The sequence below is a fragment of the Portunus trituberculatus genome, chromosome 37 (genome assembly GCF_017591435.1).
Source record: "Portunus trituberculatus isolate SZX2019 chromosome 37, ASM1759143v1, whole genome shotgun sequence".
NCBI lineage: Eukaryota > Metazoa > Arthropoda > Malacostraca > Decapoda > Portunidae > Portunus > Portunus trituberculatus.
The window spans coordinates 26,141,982-26,164,378 of NC_059291.1; the positions used below are offsets into that span (position 1 = coordinate 26,141,982).

The 22,397-nt window shown below is 41.9% G+C and overlaps 1 protein-coding gene across 14 annotated transcripts in view; it reads left to right on the top strand.

Annotated features, from left to right (window-relative positions):
• Positions 1–22,397, top strand: part of LOC123513902 (collagen alpha chain CG42342-like) — a 364,679-nt gene that overhangs the window by 259,194 nt on the left and 83,088 nt on the right. For 5 of the 14 annotated variants that reach the window (XR_006677477.1, XM_045271367.1, XM_045271376.1 and 2 more), the window contains exons 3-9: positions 346–381; positions 6,774–6,809; positions 8,792–8,878; positions 9,109–9,177; positions 15,612–15,668; positions 16,479–16,667; positions 18,659–18,752. Coding sequence is in view for 13 of the 14 variants with exons in the window: in XM_045271367.1 (XP_045127302.1) it covers positions 346–381; positions 6,774–6,809; positions 8,792–8,878; positions 9,109–9,177; positions 15,612–15,668; positions 16,479–16,667; positions 18,659–18,752 (568 nt within the window). In the remaining variant the exon portion in view is untranslated. Of the gene's footprint in view, positions 1–345; positions 382–3,374; positions 3,411–6,773; positions 6,810–8,791; positions 8,879–9,108; positions 9,178–15,611; positions 15,669–16,478; positions 16,668–18,658; positions 18,753–22,397 lie in introns of all 14 variants that reach the window. The other 9 variants (XM_045271368.1, XM_045271380.1, XM_045271371.1 and 6 more) reach the window with 9 other exon arrangements.

Here is a 22,397-nt window from a genome sequence, read left to right on the forward strand (position 1 = left end):
AAAGGGGAAAGTCAGGGAAACCAAAACAGCCTACTAGAGGAGAAACAGAACACCATAGAGTGAAAAAAAAAAAACCAGCTTCGAGGGGAATCCAGTCCAGAGAAATAAACCAACCTTGAAATAGAAAGAACGCAAATAAGTGAAGGTTTTGCTGTTTTCAATTTTTTCTAACACTTTTTATAATCTTCTTTTTTGGGGGGCGCGACACCTTAATGCAAACAGTAAGTAAGTTCCAGCATGTATGGCAGAGGGTGTTGATGGCAGAGGGGGGTGGAGGAGGATGCCACCTTTCCCCCCTTCCGCAGGTACAGAGAACGTCCATAACCCTGCCACTCTTCTTTGCAGGGTCCCAGCGGTCCGCCAGGGAAAAATGGGTTCCCGGTATGATTTTGTTGACATGCTTTGTACTTTTACCCTAGCCATTGTTACCCTGCTGCTGTCCATGTGTTGTAGATGAAATGTCCGTGTGTCTGTGTCTGTAAGGCCTGTATTCAGAAACGTTTTGCTTTCCCACCATCACTACTTTCCATAGGCTCCACTTGAGGATACTTGTGTCATGTCATTAAGGGTATTTTTATGGTTCTATTGATGGTCTGGCAAGATTTTTAGATTATTATAAGGCAAAGCTATCTTGAAAACCCAGGTAATCGTCTCTGTGACCTTGGAAAATTGTCGTGGTAAGAGGTCAAGGCGTTTCTAAATATGGGCCTGTGTGTTACGAAGCCTTGTGTTGCGTTACCTACCCCCTTGTGTGGCCGGCATGCGCAGGTGCTTCTCTCAGGTGTGGTGGTGTCACGCCTCACGCCTCACGTCTCAGTGTCACCCAGCCTTTCTCTTTAAGTCAGTCTGTTGGTAAGTGAGTGGATGCGTCGGGCTATCAGGGTATCAGTTAGTTAGTTCAAGTGATCTCAAGCAGTCTGTTAGTTAGTCAGTCACCCTATTAGTCAGTCACTCAGTCCATTAGTCAAGCTTTCAGTCCATTAGTCAGTTAGTTAATCAATCAGTTTGTTTTTATTTTTGTTTGGGTGGGGGCGGGATTGCCATTTCAGTCTGCTTTTTTAAACTATTTTTTTTTATGTATTTGTTTATTTATTTATGTTTCCGTGGTCAGCGCCCTATTACATAAAGAATCAGTCTTTTTGGGGGGTGAACTAGCACCTCAGTGGCCTTTTTAACTTTATTTATTTATTTACTCTTGTACTTATTTATGTTTCCGTGGCCACCTAAGGAAATCTTTTTAACTCTTCATTTACTCATTTATTTTATTCACCCTTGGCCAGTACACTCTTACATAAAATAGCCAGTGATTTTTTTGGGGGAAGATTTGTTCATTTATTTCTTTACCGTGATCAGTAGCTTCTCTCATCAAAGAAGAAAAATCCCCCAAAATAACTGTCAATCCATCACATGTATATACTTCCCCGCACGTGAGACAAGACAACAGTAAGGAAGCGAAGTACAGTTGGCCAGTTAGCGCTTCCTTTGACTTGACTTCATTTAAGAGGGAGGTTTCAAGACATTTATCCCTTTCTTTGGCTAACTCTTTCGAAGACTTGCGGGAGGACTGGCAACTGGGTGGGTCTCCTTTTTTTTTTTTTCTTTTGCGTTGCCCTTGGCCAGCTGTCCTCTCTTACATTATAAAAAGAAAAAAATGAAAGAAATCGGGAAGTACCTGTGCGTGCCTGTCTGCCTGCCTGCCCCTCCCTCCCCTTTCCCCAACCTTAATGTCAGCCCTGTGATTGGTGGAGCATGCGCAGCGCCCCACGAGCCCCGCATGGTGGTTGGTGGAGGGAAGCCCGGGGTGTGAGAGTGTGAGAGTCCTGACCCACACACTCCCTGCACCGTTGCTGGGCTGTGCTATGAAAAGAAAGATAAATGAAATAAAAGAAAATACTTGGGTTTGGGTTTCGTTGTTGTTGTTGTTGTTGTTGTTGTTGTCAATGTTAATTCTTCGGTGGCAGGCTATTTATTGTGTTTATGTATTTGTTTGTTTGTTTGTTTGTTTTTTTCATTATTGTTTTGTCATTTTTTTGTGGTACGTGATCCTGTTGGTTTTGTTTTGTTTATTGACTTTTTATTGCCAATGTGTTTTTATTTTTGTTATTTTATGGTGCACAGCAAACATTCTTTATTATTATTATTATTATTATTGTTGTTGCTGTTGTATTCATCACTATCCTCATCGCTATCACTACTACGGATTGGTTTTGTCGCTGGGGTGAGGAGGTCCAGTGTGTGTGTGCGTGCGTGCGTGTGTGTGTCGCGTGGCGGGGCCTGGCGGGACAGCCCCGTCTGGCAGATGGCTCCTAACACTGTAGTTCACTAATGCAGCAATCGTGTATTAACCCGCGTCACGTAGAGCTGACATGACTGAGGCCCGTGTTCTGAAACGCTTCGCTCTCACACGACTATTCTCAGCGGCCTTAGGAATTGTCTATTCATGAGTGTTTTCATGTTAATTTTGTTGAAATCGTGTTAAATCTGTTACTAAAATCTTGAAAATATCCTTAAAATCATGCAATTTTAGGTATAGCCTTTTGAAAGTAATTCAGGTGCGCCAGAGAAGCGTTTCAGAATTTGGCCCTGAGCTTCACCCTAACCCGCGCCACGCGTCACACCCTCATCTGCCTGGGGTCGCTACACTTGCCAGCGACACCTCATCCCCCCCTCATCCACCCACCCACTCTACCCCGCACCACCCACTGAGCATTACTATAGAAAGTGGTATCATGTTTTCTGCTGACCAATCCTGTAAGGAGTGCCTGGCGTCCTTGTGATGCCTGCGGTGTTGTGATATACCGGCGGATGGTGTGGCGGGGTGGGGCGAGGCTGGGCAGGGCGGGGCGGTGGTCAGGGGCCAACGGGGCGGGGCGTGGAAACCAATAACTTACATAGAGGTGGAATGATGCCCTCCCTCGTGGCGATGGTCTGAGGAGTGCCCCAACCGACGGCGTAAAGCCTCGCGTCAGAGGCGTGATGGCCGAGCATGGACTCTGCACCGCTTGACGCGTCTCCACACCCTTCAGGGCTTGTCTGGCCCGCACTGCACACTGACAGTTGTGTTGACGCTCGAAACGAGTGGCACTAATGTAGAGCAGTTTCTGAAATTTACATCGGCGAAAGACTCACTCACCTGTGGCTTATATAGAATGCTTTTGTTTTAGGTTCTGTTTTACAGGAAAGTGCAGAAGGAAATTGATTAGTAAATTAATGACAGGCTAATGCATTTTGTTAGAAGCCTCCACTGCGGCGAGCAGCCAAAATCCCGCGCCCCGCCCCGCCAGTCTGGGGTCCCCGGCCGAGCATGCTGACCGGCCCAGGGAGTGACTGGAGGACGTCGCCGTGTTGCATTAACGGCGATTTCTCTATTTCAGGGCCCAAAGGGACACCGAGGCTTCCCTGGTTTCCCGGTCGGTGGAATCCTGGTCGCGGCCCTTTAGTGGCCCACTCTTACCTAACACGCTGCTCTCTAACATCTTTCCATTAACATCACTCTAACAAAATAACACCGTCCCAGCCGCCATGCGCTACCCGTACTCCTCCCGCCACGTGTCTGTCTTTCTAGGTGGACAACTTGCTGTTCATTTACGCAGAGCATCCATAAGAAAAAAATTGCCTTGCTGGGACGCATTTTCACCTTGAATTTTGGGTGTGATTAGATTATTTTATTGACATTAGGAAAGGTCTATGGAGATCAGAAGATTAATGACCTCGGTCTTCACTATTTTAATCCCCCACATGAGTTTCTGAGACTAAATAAAATGACTAAGTGAGCTAAATGAATATGGAAACGCTTCATGGTACTGAATGGGTTAATAGTGAAAGGCTAACAGAGGAGCACTGAGGCCCATCACCAGGCCTGCGTAGTAGTAGAGAGACAAGTAACAAAATATCAACACATCACTTTCTCCATCCCTCTTCCTCCTCTCCTTTCCTCTCCTCTCCTCTCCTCTCCTCTCCTCTCCTCTCCTCTCCTCTCCTCTCCTCTCCTCCTCCTCTCTCCTCTCCTCTCCTCTCCTCTCCTCTCCTCTCCTCTCATCTCATCTCATCTCATCTCATCTCATCTCGTCTCCTCTCCTCTCATCTTCTCTTCTCTTTTCTTCACTTCTCTCCTCTCCTCTCCTCTCCTCTCCTCTCCTCTCCTCTCCTCTCCTCTCCTCTCTTCTCTCTTCTCCTCTCACTCCATTCACTCATCACCGCCCTTCTCCCTCGACCTGTGGAGCAAAAAATCGGAAGGAGTCGTTAGCAGGAGTCACTGGCTGGCAGCTTGTTCCTGACGCTGCGCACTTCACACCTCTCCCTCTTGCCGTTTATTAATTGGAGCAACACCAGCTCAGCAGTACATCAAGCAGGAACCGATGCGAGGAAGGGGAGGGAGGCAGAGGAGGGGTCAGTTGGACATAGGAATCCTCACTACCCCTGCCAGCCACCCTTAACCCTTGCCTCGCCAGGCCGCTCCAGCCTCGCAGACTCAGCCATTATCCGCGCCGCTGATCACATGGAGATTAGGTGGCTGGCGTGTTGTGATTTCAGGGCCAGAGTTTATGATGTTGTGACTCGCGGTCTTATAAAATAGATTAGTTTTTGGCTGGTAGACTGTTTTCGTTGAGGGCGTGTGTTGCATCGTCAGCCCTTAGAGGTAGTGATGATTGGTGCCGCGAGAGAGAGAAGAGGAGACACAACTTTTATTTTGTCTTAAGGTAGTTAGGCAGATGTAGCATTTCTTAACTATGAATGAGTCTCGTCGTGTATGGATGAGTAGGTACATGAGACACACTACGGATGTTGAGGCACCGTAGAGCTTTTCCTCCCGCCATGTGACCTTAGATGATGATGGAAGTAAAGATAAGAGCGAGATAAAATGTTTGCTTCCTTGTGGTTAAGACTTCTGTGCCGTTGAGAGAGAGAGAGAGAGAGAGAGAGAGAGAGAGAGAGAGAGAGAGAGAGAGAGAGAGAGAGAGTAAAACGAGAAGAGAAAGAATGTATAGGAGGAAAAATATAGAAAACGACAGAACACACACACACACACACACACACACACACACACACACACACACACACACACACACACACACACGTCCGGTAGCTCAGTGGTTAGAGCGCTGGCTTCACAAGCCAGAGGACCGGGGTTCGATTCCCCGGCCGGGTGGAGATATTTGGGTGTGTCTCCTTTCACGTGTATCCCCTGTTCACCTAGCAGTGAGTAGGTACGGGATGTAAATCGAGGAGTTGTGACCTTGTTGTCCCGGTGTGTGGTGTGTGCCTGGTCTCAGGCCTATCCCAAGATCGGAAATAATGAGCTCTGAGCTCGTTCCGTAGGGTAACGTCTGGCTGCCTCGTCAGAGACTGCAGCAGATCAAACAGTGAATTACACACACACACACACACACACACACACACACACACACACACACACACACACACACACACACACACACACACACACAGAGAGAGAGAGAGAGAGAGAGAGAGAGAGAGAGAGACAAGCAGGAGCAGACCCACCACTATGTACAGACAGACAGACAGCAATAACAGAGAGCTCACCGCCATCCTTCAGAGGCAAGGCGTGACTGCAACAGTCTGCTCGTAACACTTCCAGACAACGCTTTTTCCCTTGGAGGAAACTGAACTCTAGAACAGTAAGATTCAATCACGCCATTACTTTACCGACCGAACGAACAACCTCATTTTTACCGAAGTTTTCCAATTATAGGAATTCCATCTTGTCTAGTAATCGCTCAGGTGAACACAGACCCAGCGCTTCCTATCCTCCTCTCCAGCCAGCCACCCAACCATGGTACTAAATCTGTCGCCCAACCGTTCCTCACTATTCGTTTTTTGACCCAAGAAAGCGTCGACTTGAATTGATTTGATTGGCACCTTAGAAATGTTGGAGTAAAGTTCATGGCTGAAGTCTTATCTGCGGCTGAGGCAGGAAGTGTTTAGGACAGAAGCAGAGACACTCCTGCCCAAAGCTGTGGCGGTGCGCGGGACGGTGCATGTCGCCTTTCATTTCTGTCTCCGCGGTTAAGTTTTACATAGACTTATCGCTCTTATTGTTATCCTGGGTATTTATTTCTATTCCTCTTATTTCTCCTGAACGGACACTGTATCCAGCCTTCTGTGGAATGGGAGTAGTACTAATTCCAGTAGCCCAGAGCACGGAAGCAGACGGTCAGTGGTAGAGGTACAGCACGCAACGGGGAGAACTAATAATGACCGCCGACCGGACAGTATATTGTAACATTAGTACAGTGTGCATGTCTTGCCTGTTCGCCTTGCTTTTGTGATGGTTCAGTTAGCAGTCCCTCTTGCTTCCTTATACCATATCATTGCTGGCGTAGTGCCTCATTCTCGTACGTATTCCTTCCTTCCCTCCAGTTAACACGAGCATGGCACCAGCAACCTGCTTTCCCTGCCTGTCCTGTACCGCCTGAGGGACGAGACCACTTGTACTATAAGATAATAATGATAATCAGCTCACTGTTATGCTTTTAGTGATCAAATCGTCAGTCAGACATAATCAATCTGGGAATAATATCTAAGTTGCCCTTACCCACCTTGACCACTAAAGCTTAGCATGGATTCATCTTGCTTATTTGTTTTGAAAGAGGAAGAATTGATTGTTAACGTCCTCCTCTTATTTACCGTCGAAAAGCCCCAAATGTTCAAAGTTTTCAGTTTTTTTTCCGTTGTTTTACGTTAGTTTTTCGTCAGTGTATGCTGCCATGTCCGCCCCAAGGCGCGTCTCTAATGTACTTTGTGTCTTTCAGGGTCCCATTGGTCTGGACGGGCCGAAAGGAGAACCGGTGAGTGGTCATTTGTAATCCCAGTAACGTTGGTGAGCAGTATTTGAGATGCTTACGTTTTTTTTTTTTTTTTTTTTTTTTTCACCACAGCCATTTGAGAACCCTCCTATCTTTAAAGCTGAATTTATTGATATCTTGTGGAATATCTTGTCTTTCCTTGGTGTCACAAATTATAACACGTCCCTCATTTAGCATCAATCCACACGTGTCTGTCTCGCTTATAATTCACAAATCATTACTAAACCACCTGCCTTGTGAATAACGTGCTATACTCACGAGGGAGAGAGAGAGAGAGAGAGAGAGAGAGAGAGAGAGAGAGATGGTTTATGTGCGTATGTATGTGTGTGTGTGCGTGTAATAATGATATAGTATGATAATAATATTTCGATTTATTTATCGAGCAGCCTTACAGATGAAAATCCACATATTGCATTTACTTATATATCAACATATGTACGTAACAGGCTACATCTTGAATATACACCCTACCTCATCTTACAATTTCATACCATGACTGCCAGATGGCGGCAGAGCAACCTACTCCCTGGATGGTTTGGCCAGCTCGTGTGTATTTTTCTATTTAGAGTTTGTTTCTCCTACCTAACAGTGGTCTCATCTTCCGACTCACATCAGGTCCCTAACCACTCTGTTTAGGTGAACAGAGGCTACACTGCAAAGAAGAATATATACCCAAAGACTTCCCACCTAACCTGGGATTCGAACCCATGACACCCACACACACACACACACACACACACACACACACACACACACACACACACACACACACACTGTTACTGTTTGCTTACTACGGAGCTGTGCTCCATACTTTACTTGTAAAGTCTGAGCATACTAATAAATATTCTATTTTATTCTGTTCTATTCACACACACCAAAGAATACATAATATATTCATTTGTTCACATGTTATGCCTCTCCCTGTCAGTGATGATGCCCCACAGATAGGAAGTATGTTATTAAAGTACACTTCATTACAAAGTCATAATTCAGTGATTACATGGCTTATGAAAAAAAAATAAAAATAAAATCATGAAAAAAAAAGCTGGATGAAGTGTGAGGAATTGGTGAGCCTCATGCTGCTGTTGTGTATGTGTGTGTGTGTGTGTGTGTGTGTGTGTGTGTGTGTGTGTGTTGTTGTTGTTGTTGTTAAATATGGTTACTCGTGACCTTAGACTTTTTGCCAGATAAACGCAGAAAGTCTTGATTACGTTTGTTGCCTCTGGTGTGTGTGTGTGTGTGTGTGTGACTAGAGGTTGTATCAGAGGTGAATATCATGATGTGTTGTGGAGAGATATGCGTGATTGACAAAATGCTTTACAGGTGTAGTGGCAGCATTATTGGTTGTCTGACTAATAAGTGACTGAGAGCAGGAGGTGACTCTTGGATCCTTGTATGATGAGTAACAAACAGAAACAGATTCATAGGGTGGGAATATATAAGGCGAAGCAGGGAGTTTTCTTCTTCTTCTTCTTCTTCTTTGTGCTCTTGTTCTTGTTCTTCATAATTTTCTTCTTCTTCTTCTTCTTCTTCTTCTTCTTCTTCTTCTTCTTCTTCTTCTTCTTTTGTTTCTTGTTCTTCATCATTTTCTTCTTCTTCTTCTTCTTCTTCTTCTTCTTCTTCTTTGTTTCTTCTTCTTCTTCTTCTTCTTCTTCTTCTTCTTCTTCTTCTTCTTCTTCTTCTTCTTCTTCTTCTTCTTGTTTCTTGTTCTTCATCATTTTCTTCTTCTTCTTCTTCTTCTTTGTTTCTTGTTCTTCATCATTTTCTTCTTCTTCTTCTTCTTCTTCTTTTTCTTCTTCTTCTTTTTCTTTCCTAACACTTCAACTGCACTCATTCTTTGTTGATGAGAGTCAAAGTTTTAGAGAAATTCAATTAGCACAACATTACATTCTAGACTAAAATACCTTACCATAGAAATACAGGTGTTCTTTTTCTTTACCATCCTTCTCCCTCTCCCACATAAGGGCATGCAAGGACCACCTGGCCCTCCAGGGGAAACAGGAAAGAAAGGCGAGCCAGGAGCAGGTTATGACATTCTCACCCGTGCCAAGGTCAGTGAAAACCTTGTCTCCTCTCTCGCACCACAACACACCACCAATTACTCATACTTGCCTCACTTCACACACTCATCTGAAACAACTTTTTTATATCAACTCTTCTTGCTTCAGATGATAAGACACCATTTTTTTCTGTGGTGTCTTCACATATCTACAGATCTTTTTTTTTTTTATGTAAATGTTCCCCCCCAGCTGTCCAGTCAGCACCTAATGTTCTGTTTCAGGGCATTAAAAGATCAATTACAAGCTTGGAAGGAGGCACATTAGGGTATGCAGAAATCATCGCCATTAAGGTGAGATGAGCATTGCTTCAGCGTGTGCCACTTTCCCCACATCAGAATTGCACTTGCTTTTATTATATTTTCACATTTTCATGATTAATCCATAGGTGTATTAATTGCTGGTATTGGTAGTGTTGGCTTGATGTACTGTAGTAATCTTGTCTCCCTCCAATGAATCGCTTTGTTGTAGATTTATCATACTGTACGTAGTAAATCCTCTTTTAGCTTGTGTCTTCCATGTTTGCGATTTTTGTTTACAAGCTGAGATGATACAGTGGATGCTGCAGACAATTTGCTAATAATTATGTGTTGTATATATGTCTAATTTTGTTTGCTCTTGTGTGATTTATTTGTTTTGTGTGTGTGTGTGTGTGTGTGTGTGTGTTTCACTGTTTGATCTGCTGCAGTCTCTGATGAGACAGCCAGACGTTACCCTACGGAACGAGCTCAGAGCTCATTATTTCCGATCTTCGGATAGGCTTGAGACCAGGCACACACCACACACCGGGACAACAAGGTTACAACTCCTCGATTTACATCCCGTACCTACTCACTGCTAGGTGAACAGGGGCTACACGTGATAGGAGACACACCCAAATATCTCCACCCGGCCGGGGAATCGAACCCTGGTCCTCTGGCTTGTGAACCCAGCGCTCTAACCACTGAGCTACCGGGTGTGTGTGTGTGTGTGTGTGTGTGTGTGTGTGTGTGTGTGTGTGTGTGTGTGTGTGTAATTCACCTTGGTCACCTGCTGGTCACCCAGCCAGTCTTCCCCATTACGGAGCAAGCTCAGTGTGTGTATTTACCTAATTGTATTTACCTAATTGTAACATACGGAAAAGAGCTATGCTCGTACTGTCCCGTCTCCATATCTACTAATGTCCAGCTTTTTCTTAAAATCATGAATATTCCTTGCTCCTATAAGTGGCCATTTTTAGTTTTTTCCCATGCCCTCTCGACATTCTTTCATTCCACATACACAGATCTTCCCTATCCATTTTTTCCATGCCAATCATCACTCTGTATATTGCTATCAGGTCTCCCCTTTCTCTTCTGTTTTCCAGGGTCGGAAGTTGCATTCTGTTCAGTCTGTCTTCATAAGTCAAATCTCTTAAGTCAGGCACCATTTTTGTTGCAGCCCTCTGTACTTTCTCTAGTTTCCTTATGTGTTTCTTTAAGTTCGAGCCCACTGTATTGTTGCATATTCAAGCCTCGGTCTTATCATTGCAGTAATTATTTTCTTCATCATTTCTTCATCTAAATATACGAACGCCACTCTTATGTTCCTCAATAAGTTCAATACTTCTCCAATTATTTTGTTTATATGTCTCTCTGGCGATAGGTCATTGGTAATTGTCACCCCAAGGTCTTTTTCTTCATGACTGGTTTTATGTCTTCATTTCCTATCTTGTACATACTCCTGATTCTTCTTTCACTCTTGCCAAACTCTAATTTCTTGCATTTTGTCGTGTTGAACTCCATTTGCCATGTACAGCTCCATTTCCATATTCTGTCCAAGTCTTCCTGGAGTAGTTCGCAATCTTTGTCACATCTCACTTTTCTTAACAATTTTGCATCGCCTGCAAATAGGCTCACATAACTGGACACCCCATCCACCATGTCATTTATGTAGACCGCGAACATTACTGGTGCCAACACTGATCCCTGTGGAACTCCACTCTCCACCAAGCCCCATTCTGATGGTCTGTCCTTAATTATTGTTCTCATTTCTCTTCCTACCAAAAGTCTTCCATCCATTTTAGTAAACTGCCATGCACTCCTCCTACCATTTCAAGTTTCCAGATCAGTCTCCGTGTGGTACCTTATCAAAGGCCTTTTTTAAATCCAGATATATTCCATCAGCCCAACCATCTCTTTCCTGTATTACATCTATCACCCTCGAATAGTAACATATCAGGTTTGTCGTGCATGAACGCCCTTTTCTAAAACCAAATTGACACTCACAAAGTATGTCATTTTTCTCCAAGAAGTCTGTCCATCTATTCTTCACCACCCTCTCACACATCTTAGCTACCACACTTGTAAGTGACACTGGTCTATAGTTCAATGGGTCTCTTTGTTACCTGATTTATAGATTGGGACAATGTTAGCTCTTTTCCAGTCTTGGGGCACTACACCTTCCCTTAATGAGGCATCAATTACTTCACAAACTTTTTCTGCCAGTTGCTCCTGCATTCTCTTAAAATCCATCCTGATACCCCATCAGGTCCCACAGCTTTTCTCACTTCTAAACTCCCCATCATATTCTTGATCTCCTCCACAGTTACTTGAAACTCCTTCATAATCCCTTTCTGTTCCATTACCAGTGGTTTGTCAAAAGCAGTCTCCTTTGTGAATACCTTCCGAAAGCATCCATTCATAGCCTCTGCCATTTCCTGGGATCTTCACTGCATACTCCATTTACTTCTAAACTTTCAATACTTTCTATTTTTGATGTTGTTGTTCACATGTCTGTAAAAAGCCTTGGTTGGTCTTTACATTTATCAATTATATCCTTTTCTTGTTTCTTTCTTTCTTCTCTTCTAATCAACACATATTCATTTCTTGCTCTTTTGTAACTTTCCCACTGCTTAATCCGTCTTTTCCTTCTCCACCTCTTCCATGCATCCTCTTTTCTTGTTCTAGCCTTTTCACATCTATCGTTAAACCAGTCCTGCTTTCCAACTTCTATGTTGTCTTATTGGTACAAATTTTTCTCACCTTCTTTGTATATTTTTATAAATTCCTTCCACTTTTCATTTGCTCCTTAGCACTCTTGAATTTCATCCAATTTGTCTCTTGAAAGAATTTCTTTAGGTTTCCAAAATCTGTCTTGGCATAATTCCATCTTCCCACTTTATATTCTTCATTTCTTCTAGATTTCTCTTCATCTATCACCTTGAACTCCAAAACTGCATGATCACTCTTTGCTAAAGGGCACTCCACCCTCATCTCCTCAATGACCATTGGCTCTGTACTAAAGACCAAGTCCAGTCTTGACGATGCTCCCTCTCCTCCAAACCTAGTATCTTCTTTGACCCACTGAGTTAACACATTTTCCATTGCCAGTGTCAATAGTGTATTTCCCATGTTGTCTCTGATCCTTCCATTGACCAGTCCTCCCAACACACCTCTTTACAATTAAAATCTCCCATCATTATAGTTCGTTCACAGCCACCCAACATTTCTTCCAGACATGTTCCTGTATCACTTATCATTTCTTCATATTCCTGTACTGACCATGCATTTGTCTTAGGTGGTACGTACACCACTATGTAGTGCCTCTTTTTCCTTCATTAGTTTCTGCTCTGATCTTTAGCACTTCTGCCTTTCCCATACCTTCTTTCACTTGATCCACCTTTATATCTTTTTAACCAGCAACATCACTCCTCCTCCCATCTTACCTACTCTATTTCTTTTCCAAACATTATATTTCCTTCTCCAACCATCATCAGGTCTTCTCCTCTCTCAGTTTTGTTTCAGTAAGACCCACAATATCTGGGTTCTTGTCCCTCAAGTAATCGTTGAGTTCTAAAATCCCGATATCACTCCATTTATGTTGGAATACATTACATTCCGCTCATACGTAAGTTTCTTTAGTCCTTTCTTGCTGTACTTTTCTGGGTTATGAACCACTTCCTCAGTCTCATATCCAAGATTCTCCAGAAAACTCTTTCTTCTCCTCTTCTGTCCTCTCTTCATTTTTTTCAAAGCCTCCTTTCTCAACTCATTTAACATTTCTCTTTCCTTTTCACCGAGATCTCTTCTCAACCAAATCTTCCTTGTTGTTTCCTGCTGGGCTAGCCTCCATGACTTCTCCACCAATTCATCTACATCCTTTTGTGACTTAAGTTTGATTCTTATTGGCCTCATACCTTCTCCTGTGAACTTTCCAATTCTATGGAAGTCCTCTATTTCTTGTACTAGGTCTTTTCCTCCTCCTGCACCACATTAATGATATTATTTATCACCTTTTTATGTTTTCTCTCTCTCCATTTTACTCGGTGTCTTATCCTCCTCCACACCAAATATCACCACACATCTCTTTTTGTCTACAGTTTCCTCACCAATGTCTCATTTGACTTAATAACCTTCACCACTTTCTCAGCAATCTTCTCTTCTATGATCTGTTGATCTATAATTTCAGCAAGGCCCAAAGTTTTCTCCCCAGACTCTTTGATTTCCTTTTCCAGACTTGCAACTTTGTAATTTACCTCCTTTCTTTCCACTTCCTGACTTTTTTTCCATTCAGCCTGCTTCTCCATCACTTTTCCTAAAGATTCTCCACATTTGTCACAATTCACTTTAATTAACTTAACTTCCTCTTTCAGTACTTAATTTTCTTTCTTCATTTCAGCGCACTCTTTCATTACATTGTCATAACTCGTTTCCAGGCCCCCATACTTTTCAAACAGTTTTTCAATTTTACCTTCCAACTCCAGAATTTTCTTCACATAAACGCTCTTCTCCATTATTCCTTGAAATCCTGTGAAGTCTGATTCATCTTTCGAGTTCACGGCCGCCATGTTGCTCAGATGTAAACAAACTTCAGGTGATGGCTCTAACGCAGGCTACAGTTTATATTCACCTTCCCTGGACATTATTTTGCTAATCAACAGTTAACATGACTATGTGTGTGTGTGTGTGTGTGTGTGTGTGTGTGTGTGTGTGTGTGTGTGTGTGTGTGTGTGTGTGTGTGTGTATTTACCTAATTGTATTTACCTAATTGTAACATACGGGAAAAGAGCTATGCTCGTGTTGTCCCGTCTCCATATCTACTAATGTCCAGCTTTTCTTAAAATCATGAATATTCCTTGCGTTGACCACTTCCACGTCTAAACTATTCCATGCTTCCACCCTTCTATGAGGGAAGCTATATTTTTTCACATCTCTCCTATAAGTGGCCATTTTAGTTTTTCCCATGCCCTCTCGACATTCTTTCATTCCACATACACAGATCTTCCCTATCCATTTTTTCCATGCCAATCATCACTCTGTATATTGCTATCAGGTCTCCCCTTTCTCTTCTGTTTTCCAGGGTCAGAAGTTGCATTCTGTTCAGTCTGTCTTCATAAGTCAAATCTCTTAAGTCAGGCACCATTTTTGTTGCAGCCCTCTGTACTTTTTCTAGTTTCCTTATGTGTTTCTTTAAGTTCAGAGCCCACTGTATTGTTGCATATTCAAGCCTTGGTCTTATCATTGCAGTAATTATTTTCTTCATCATTTCTTCATCTAAATATACGAACGCCACTCTTATGTTCCTCAATAAGTTCAATACTTCTCCAATTATTTTGTTTATATGTACATACTCCTGATTCTTCTTTCACTCTTGCCAAACTCTAATTTCTTGCATTTTGTCGTGTTGAACTCCATTCAACACGACAAAATGCAAGAAATTAGAGTGTGTGTGTGTGTGTGTGTGTGTGTGTGTGTGTGTGAGTGAGATTCACCTATGGCTGTCTGCTGGTCATCCAGCCAGCCATTCCACTGCAGAAAGAGCTCAGAGCTCATACTGACCAATCTTTGGACTAAGACCACTCACACATCACACACCGGGACAGCAAGGCCACAACTCGGGTTACATCCCACATCTACTTGCTACAGGGTGAATAGGGGCTACATATTATGAGACTTGCCCATTTACCTCACCACACCTGGGACTTAAACCTGGGCCTTCTCAGTTGTGAACTGTGTGTGTGTGTGTGTGTGTGTGTGTGTGTGTGTGTGTGTGTGTGTGTGTGTGTGTGTGTGTGTGTGTGTGTGTGTGGACAATATAATGTGCTTGGTTTGTGTAAACTAATCTGCTTTATTTTTGTTGTATTATAGCCAGTATATCCTTACATCCTTCTTTGTCTCGCCACCTCCAACCACTCACCCATGCAATTACTAAACACTGCTCTTCTCTATGGGGTTTTCCTCGCACCACAAACCCATATCATCACAACCAGCACCATTGCTACCACTCACTATCACTCACTCACCACTATAGTCACCACTGGCATTCAGGGAGCAGATGGCAACACACTGCCTTGCATCCCACACTAGCTAACCCCATGTTGCTTCCACTGCCTACCAACATGTTTGCCTATAAACTCATTAATGCAACATTAACATGTATGTAAACATTTCATCAGTAATAACACCAATGTATCTTTTTTGTTTGATTAAATATGCAATGCCTTGGTACCATAGAATACATAATCTATTCATTTGTACACAAGTTATACCTCTCCCTGTCAGTGATGATGCCCCCACAGATAAGAAGTATGTTATTGAAGTACACATATAAAGTTATGATTCAGTGATTACATGGCTTATAAAAGAAAAAAATACTGGATGAAGTGTGAGGAGTAGGTGAGCCGCATGCTGCTGTCTGCTGTGCTCCCCCCAACGTGTCTCTCCGTCCTCCCTGTTGCCACGCTCATTGTGTTACGCCCTTCTTGCAGGGGACGATGGGAGGTGCCTGGGATAGCATAGACTCTGATAGAATATTAGCTATTAAAGTAAGTTTTTTCCCTAAGTTTTTTCTTTGTTTTATGGTGTGTTTTTTGTCACGAATTATGTTTCAGTGCCAAACGTACAGTTCTAGCTTATAAGTTTGATTGTATACTCTTTCCCATGTTTTATATTTAACTTACCTTTGCATGATGCTGCCTGGTAAATGTAGGTGATCAAGTAGTAAGTGATGAGAAATGTCTGGGGTTGCTTTATATATTATGAGACTGAATGATACTAACACAACTCCAAGCCTATGTTTGTCTCTGAATGTAATGTTTTGTAGGTAGAATAATCAATGATGTGCAGAATTTTTAGAATATTAACTATTTTCAGATCAGAGTATGTATTCCTGATGTATTTTGATACAGTGATCCCCATATTTATAGTACTCACAGCAAATATTTATACTCTTTCTAATGGTTCTGCTGCTGCAGCAGGTGTGCAGCTGACATCTAAGAATAACCATCTACTACTTCATTTAGCTTTCCATCTAGCAATGCAAACATTACATTAATTTTTCATAACTTATTAATACAGTATGAACTGAAAAAGATCTTCCTTCCTCTCATCAGTATTATAGAAATATTATCACTAGCCTTGCACTATTTATTGTTTTGCAGTACATTTCATACATATGGAATGATTGGGGATTTCTGTATCACAGTTTTTTAGCTACTCTCAGTATCAATAACAGTAACCCTCCCATGTAAACCACCATTGTAATATCTGCACTGTCAGGTCAAGCAGGCTCATTGAGATAGTTCATCGTATTCAGGAAAATATTTTGTGGAAACCTCTGACCAGTGTTATTGCAGGGTGACCCAGGCAGTCCTGGACCCCCGGGAGCCCCAGGACCTTCAGGCAAGGATGGCTTGCCAGGTATGGATGGCCGTGATGGCTATCCTGGAGAGCCTGGTCCTCCTGGTGAGGTGGGTCCTGCAGGTCCTCTTGGACCACTTGGACCTCCAGGCCCTCCAGGGCCACCAGGGCCTCAAGGTGAAAGAGTGAGTAGCATCATTATTATTATATATTAATTTATTTTAGGGTTACCTTAGTAATTCCTGTTGTTATTTTCTTGTGATACCAGTGTGCCTCTGCAGACAACCCACCCTACTCTCAGGATGAGAGTGCCATTGAAGAAGGTGGGGAAAGGAAATAATGACTGGCAATAGATATAGAAGCATGTTTTATATAAGGCTTTGGAAGCAGTTATGTTTGAGAATTAGTGTTTCACTGATCCAGTTCAGTCCACCCATCACACTTGCTTTCCAAACACCATAAAAGTAATTCTCATTACTTAGCTATTATGTTGACTGTTTAAAAGAAAAATGTCATTATCACATTAGTGCAGCACATTTCTGTTGATACAGTTCCATGTTTTCTTAGTGCAGTATGTGCTCCCCTGCTTCTAGTGATGTGTGTGCCTCCTTTGTTGTAATGTAGTCTGTCAGTGGATATAGGTGTTGTAGTTCCACTTTCTTATTATTTAATTTGTCAATGTTTGGCATTGTGAAACAGTAGTGTTGTAATGTGTGTGTGTGTGTGTGTGTGTGTGTGTGTGTGTGTGTGTGTGTGAGAGTGTATGTTTTTGTATACTTTTTTTCATGTATGGTGTTGTGAAGTTTTACTAGGTCATGGCTGAATGAATATGAGGATGTGTGTTATTTATCATACACACATAATTGGTCTGAGATAGCATCACCTTCAAATACTCAACCAGATTTTTTAGACCAATCACCTGTCACTATATAAAAGTTATTTCTTATTAAGAAGAAAAATAAATATATAGTAGACTAGTCAGTTGGATGAGCAAGATGAATCTCATATTTCTTATGGAAATACTGATTAGATTTTTTGAAATGTTTTCATAGATAGAAAGAAAACTGCTTCAAAAGAAAGTTGGTCTTTACAACAATACACTCCAGAAATAATATGGAGAAATCTCACCTGTAGTTGTGTTGCAACAGCATGTTTAGCTGAGGATATCTAGTATTTAGGCAATAGTAATTCTTTCTCATTTCCACTAGTCACCTGTCACCTGTGACACGGTGCTAAGGAACTGTATGTCTAACCAAACACTCTTTCAGATATAATTGTACCATTAAGAAAAGATTATCTGACAAAGCATTAGATTTAGTGTGCTTGAAGAAATCACACAGGTCACTGAGAAGGAGAAGCATGCTTCCCAGCAGCAGAGCTTTTCATTCATCTAAACTAAAAGTGGATTGTAAGAATTTCTTTCACTTAGTGCACTAGGGAATCGGAAATAAGTTGCAGTTCTTGGTCCATCTGTCTTGTGTCTTCCACTAGTCAATTAGATACATAGTACTTTCAACCTCTAACCTCTCATCTTTCCCACTCCTGTGGATTGCTTGCCCTTTTTGGTACTTCCAGGCCTCTTTGAGAAGCTGTGTTTGGTTGCTGCAGTTCATCTCAGCAACATAACTTGCAGATTTTCTTTCCAGAAAGGAAGAACCACCTTATATGCACTTTTTGTCTCTTGCTTGACACCCCCTTTTTTTTTCTTTAATTCAGAATAGTTTTATTTACCACCTTGTTTCAACTTACATACAGTATTGCATATGAATATTGGGTCAACTATTATGTAAATGCCATGATTATGAGATGAACCTTTCCTTTTATATTTTGTCTGGATAATGTTGTAGATGTAGTTACTGCTGTGCAGTGATATATGTATATTAGTTATAGCAAGTCCTTTGCTTTATCTTGCCATTCTTATTTTCATTTCTGAACTTTGATAGCATTTTCAGTCTTGTAACCTAAATTACTGTATTTCTTAAACTCATAAATTTGATGTATTGTTATACTCTAATATTTATGGAGCCCTTCCCTTGTTGATTTTTAGTCCTTTTGATTCTCATTTTGGCATGAGTATTGTTCACCACAATAAGGTTTCACTGCACGCACCAGCCACCATGCCACCATGCTGCTTCCCTCCCACTCAGCAGCCAGCTCACTCAGACCTCATCCCCAGGGTGACAAGGGACACAAGGGTGAGCGAGGGATCACCACAGTCAACGGCAAAGAAATTCCTGCCGGAATCCTTGAGGGACCTCCTGGACCGTCTGGTGAGTGGGTCTGCTCTGTTGCAGCGCCTGGAGAGATGGTCCTGTCACGAGGTGTTTTAGTTACCATGTGTTTTAAGAAATTCAACTTTTATGAAATTTACTATAGATATGGAAAACTCTATAATTAAATTAGTATAATCTTTTGCTGAACTCAAAATGTCTTATCTTCCTTTTCTGTTATGTCTGTCATATTTGGAAAATGACTATGATCAGAGAAACTATAATGCATTTCAAGTGGTTTTGATCATTAATAACATAATACAATGGAAACTATGATATATACTTGATATACACATGATAAATTCTTTGAATGATCAAAAAAATATGATTAATGGTCAGTCACGATGAAATCATTTGCAGAAAATTTCTTGCATTCAGTTCTTGAATAGAATTTCTATTGGGGACTGTTAATCAAACTCAACAATATTAATTATTCAGTAAATCAGTGTTTGAGATATATATATATATATATATATATATATATATATATATATATATATATATATATATATATATATATATATATATATATATATATATATATGAAACATGAGGCACATGTGAAGGTTACTTGATTACATTTATGATGTGATGTTCCACCAGAAGTGTAATGAATGTGGCTTGAAATTCTCCACTGCATTAACTTCTGCAACATTCACAGTCTTAGATCTAATTTTCAATCTGTAGAACACCACCTCTTCTCTACTAAACCTCATCTTCTTTTCCTCACCAAAACACGGCTGTCTGAGGCAACTGACAGCAGCCCCTTCTCTGTTCCCTCCTACTTTCTCTATTCTCATTTGCGTTCCAAAGCTGGATGTTGCATCTATGTACGCAACGACTTAACTTGCTCTCGTGCCCACACTCTTGAATTTTCCGAGTTTTTCATCATATGGCTTTGATTTAACAGTCACTCTCAAACTAAATTCATCTTTGCTGTTTATCTCTCCCCTAACTCTTCTGACTACAGTAAATTCTTCAACTACTTAACTTCCAAAGTGGAGCACATTCTGTCCTTTTACCCTTTTGCAGAGATTTCCATTCTTGGAGATTTCAATGTTCACCCCCAGCTTTGGCTTTCATCTCCTTTCACTGACCATCCTGATGAACTATCCTTCAACTTTGCTATTCTCCATGACCTAGAGCAACTGGTGCAACACCCTACTTGTACTCTTGACCGTCTTTGAGACACGTCCAACATTCTTGATCTCTTCCTCACCTCTAATCCTTCTGCTTATGCTGTCACCCTTTCATCTCCGTTGGGCTCCTCCGATCACAATCTCATCTCTGTATCTTGTCCTAAATCTCCAATCCCTCCACCGGATCCTCCAAAGCGAAGGTGCCTCTGGCATTTTGCCTCTGCCAGTTGGGGGACTTGAGGAGGTATTATGCTGATTTTCCCTGGAATGATTACTGCTTCCATGTCAGAGACCCATCTCTTTGTGCTGAACGCATAACAGAGGTGATGGTGTCTGGCATGGAGGTGTACATTCCTCATTCTTCATCTCAATCCAAACCTTCCAAACCTTTGTTTAACTCAGCCTGTTCTTGTACTATACATGATAGAGAGGTTGCCCACAAAATGTACTTGAGTCTTCCATCTCCTGAATCTCATGCACTTTATATCTCTGCCCAGAATCATGCCAAGTCTGTTCTTCAACTTGCCAAACACTCCTTCATAAGCAGAAAATGTCAAAATCTTTCAAACTCAAACTCCCCTCGAGACTTCTGGCATCTAGCCAAAAAACATCTCCAATAACTTCACTTCTTCATCTTTCCCTCCTTTATTTCATCTTGACGGCACCATTGCCATCTCTTCTGTCTCTAAAGCTGAACTCTTCTCTCAAACCTTTGCTCACAATTCCACCTTGGATGATTCTGGGCTTGTTCCCCCTCTCCTCCTCCCTCTGACTATTTCATGTCTACAATTAAAATTCTTCGTAATGATGTTTTCCATGCCCTCGCTGGCCTAAACCCTCGGAAGGACTATGAACCTGATGGGGTCCCTCCTATTGTTCTCCAAAACTTTGCTTCTGTGCTTGCACCTTGCCTGGCCAAACTCTTCCAACTTTGTCTATCTACTTCTACCTTTCCTTCCTGCTGGAAGTTTGCCTACATTCAGCCTGTTCCTAAAAAGGGTGATCGTTCTAATCCCTCAAACTACTGTCCTATAGCTTTAATTTCTTGCTTGTCTAAAGTTTTTTAATCTATCCTGAATAGGAAGATTCTCAAACATCTGTCATTTCACAATCTTCTATCTGATCGCCAGTATGGCTTCTGTTAAGGTCGCTCTACTGGTGATCTTCTGGCTTTTTTTACTCAGTCTTGGTCATCCTCTTTTAGAGATTTTGGTGAAACTTTTGCTGTAGCGTTACACATATCAAAAGCTTTTTATAGAGTCTGGCATAAAGCTTTGATTTCCAAACTGCCCTCAATCAGTTTCTATCCTTCTCTCTGCAACTTTATCTCATGTTTCCTTTCCGACCATTCTATTGCTGCTGTGGTAGACGGCTACTGTTCTTCTCCTAAATCTATTAATAGTGGAGTTCCTCAGGGTTCTGTCCTGTCATCCACTCTCTTTCTAATATTCATTAATGACCTAACCAAACTTCTTGCCTTATCCACTCCTACGCTGATAATACCACCTTACATCTTTCCACGTCCTTTCAGAGACAACCAACCCTTCAGGAAGTCAACAGATCACGCAGGGATGCCACAGAATGCCTGACTTCTGGTCTTTCTAAGATTTCCGATTGGGGCAGAGAAAATCTAGTAGTTTTCAATGTCTCAAAAACTCAATTCCTCCATCTATCAACTATCCCCTCTTCTTCAATGACACTCAACTGTCTCCCTCTTCCACAATGAATATCCTTGGTCTGTTCTTTACTCATAATCTTAACTGGAAACTTCACATCTCATCTCTTGCTAAAACAGCTTCTATGAAGTTAGGTGTTCTGAGGCGTCTCCGCCAGTTTTTCTCACTCCTCCAACTGCTTACTCTGTATAAGGGCCTTTTCCACCTGTGTATGGAGTACTCTTTGCATGTTTGGGGGGGTTCCACTCACACAGTTTTACTAGATAGGTTGGAATCAAAAGCTTTTTGTCTCATCAACTATCCTCGTCTGACTAACTGTCTTCAACCTCTTTCTCACTGCCAAAATGTTGCATCTCTTTCTATCTTTTATCACTAGTTTCATGCTAACTGTTCTACTGATCTTGCTAACTGCCTGCCTCCCCTCCTCCTGCAGCCTCACTGCACAAAGCTTTCTTTTTCCTCTCATCCCTATTCTGTCCAACTCCCTAATGCAAGGGTGAACCAGTCAGTACTACTGTCAATCATTCATACCTTTCACTGGTAAACTCTGGAACTCCCTCCCTGCATCTGTATTCCCGACTTCCTACGATTTGTCTTCTTTTAAGAGGGAGGTATCGAGGCATTTGCTCCCTAATTTTGTCTGATGCTTTTCCACTTTTTAGAGAGCCAGCACTCAAGTGGACCTTTTTTTTATCTTTCCTTTTTTTTTTTTTGCCCTTGGCTGGCTCTCGTCCCTACATAAAAAAACAAAAAAATATTAAGTGAGGAAACTTATGGTTGTAAGCTAAGAATTTTTTTGTATCAGTTACTTATCAGAGATGGGCTGAATG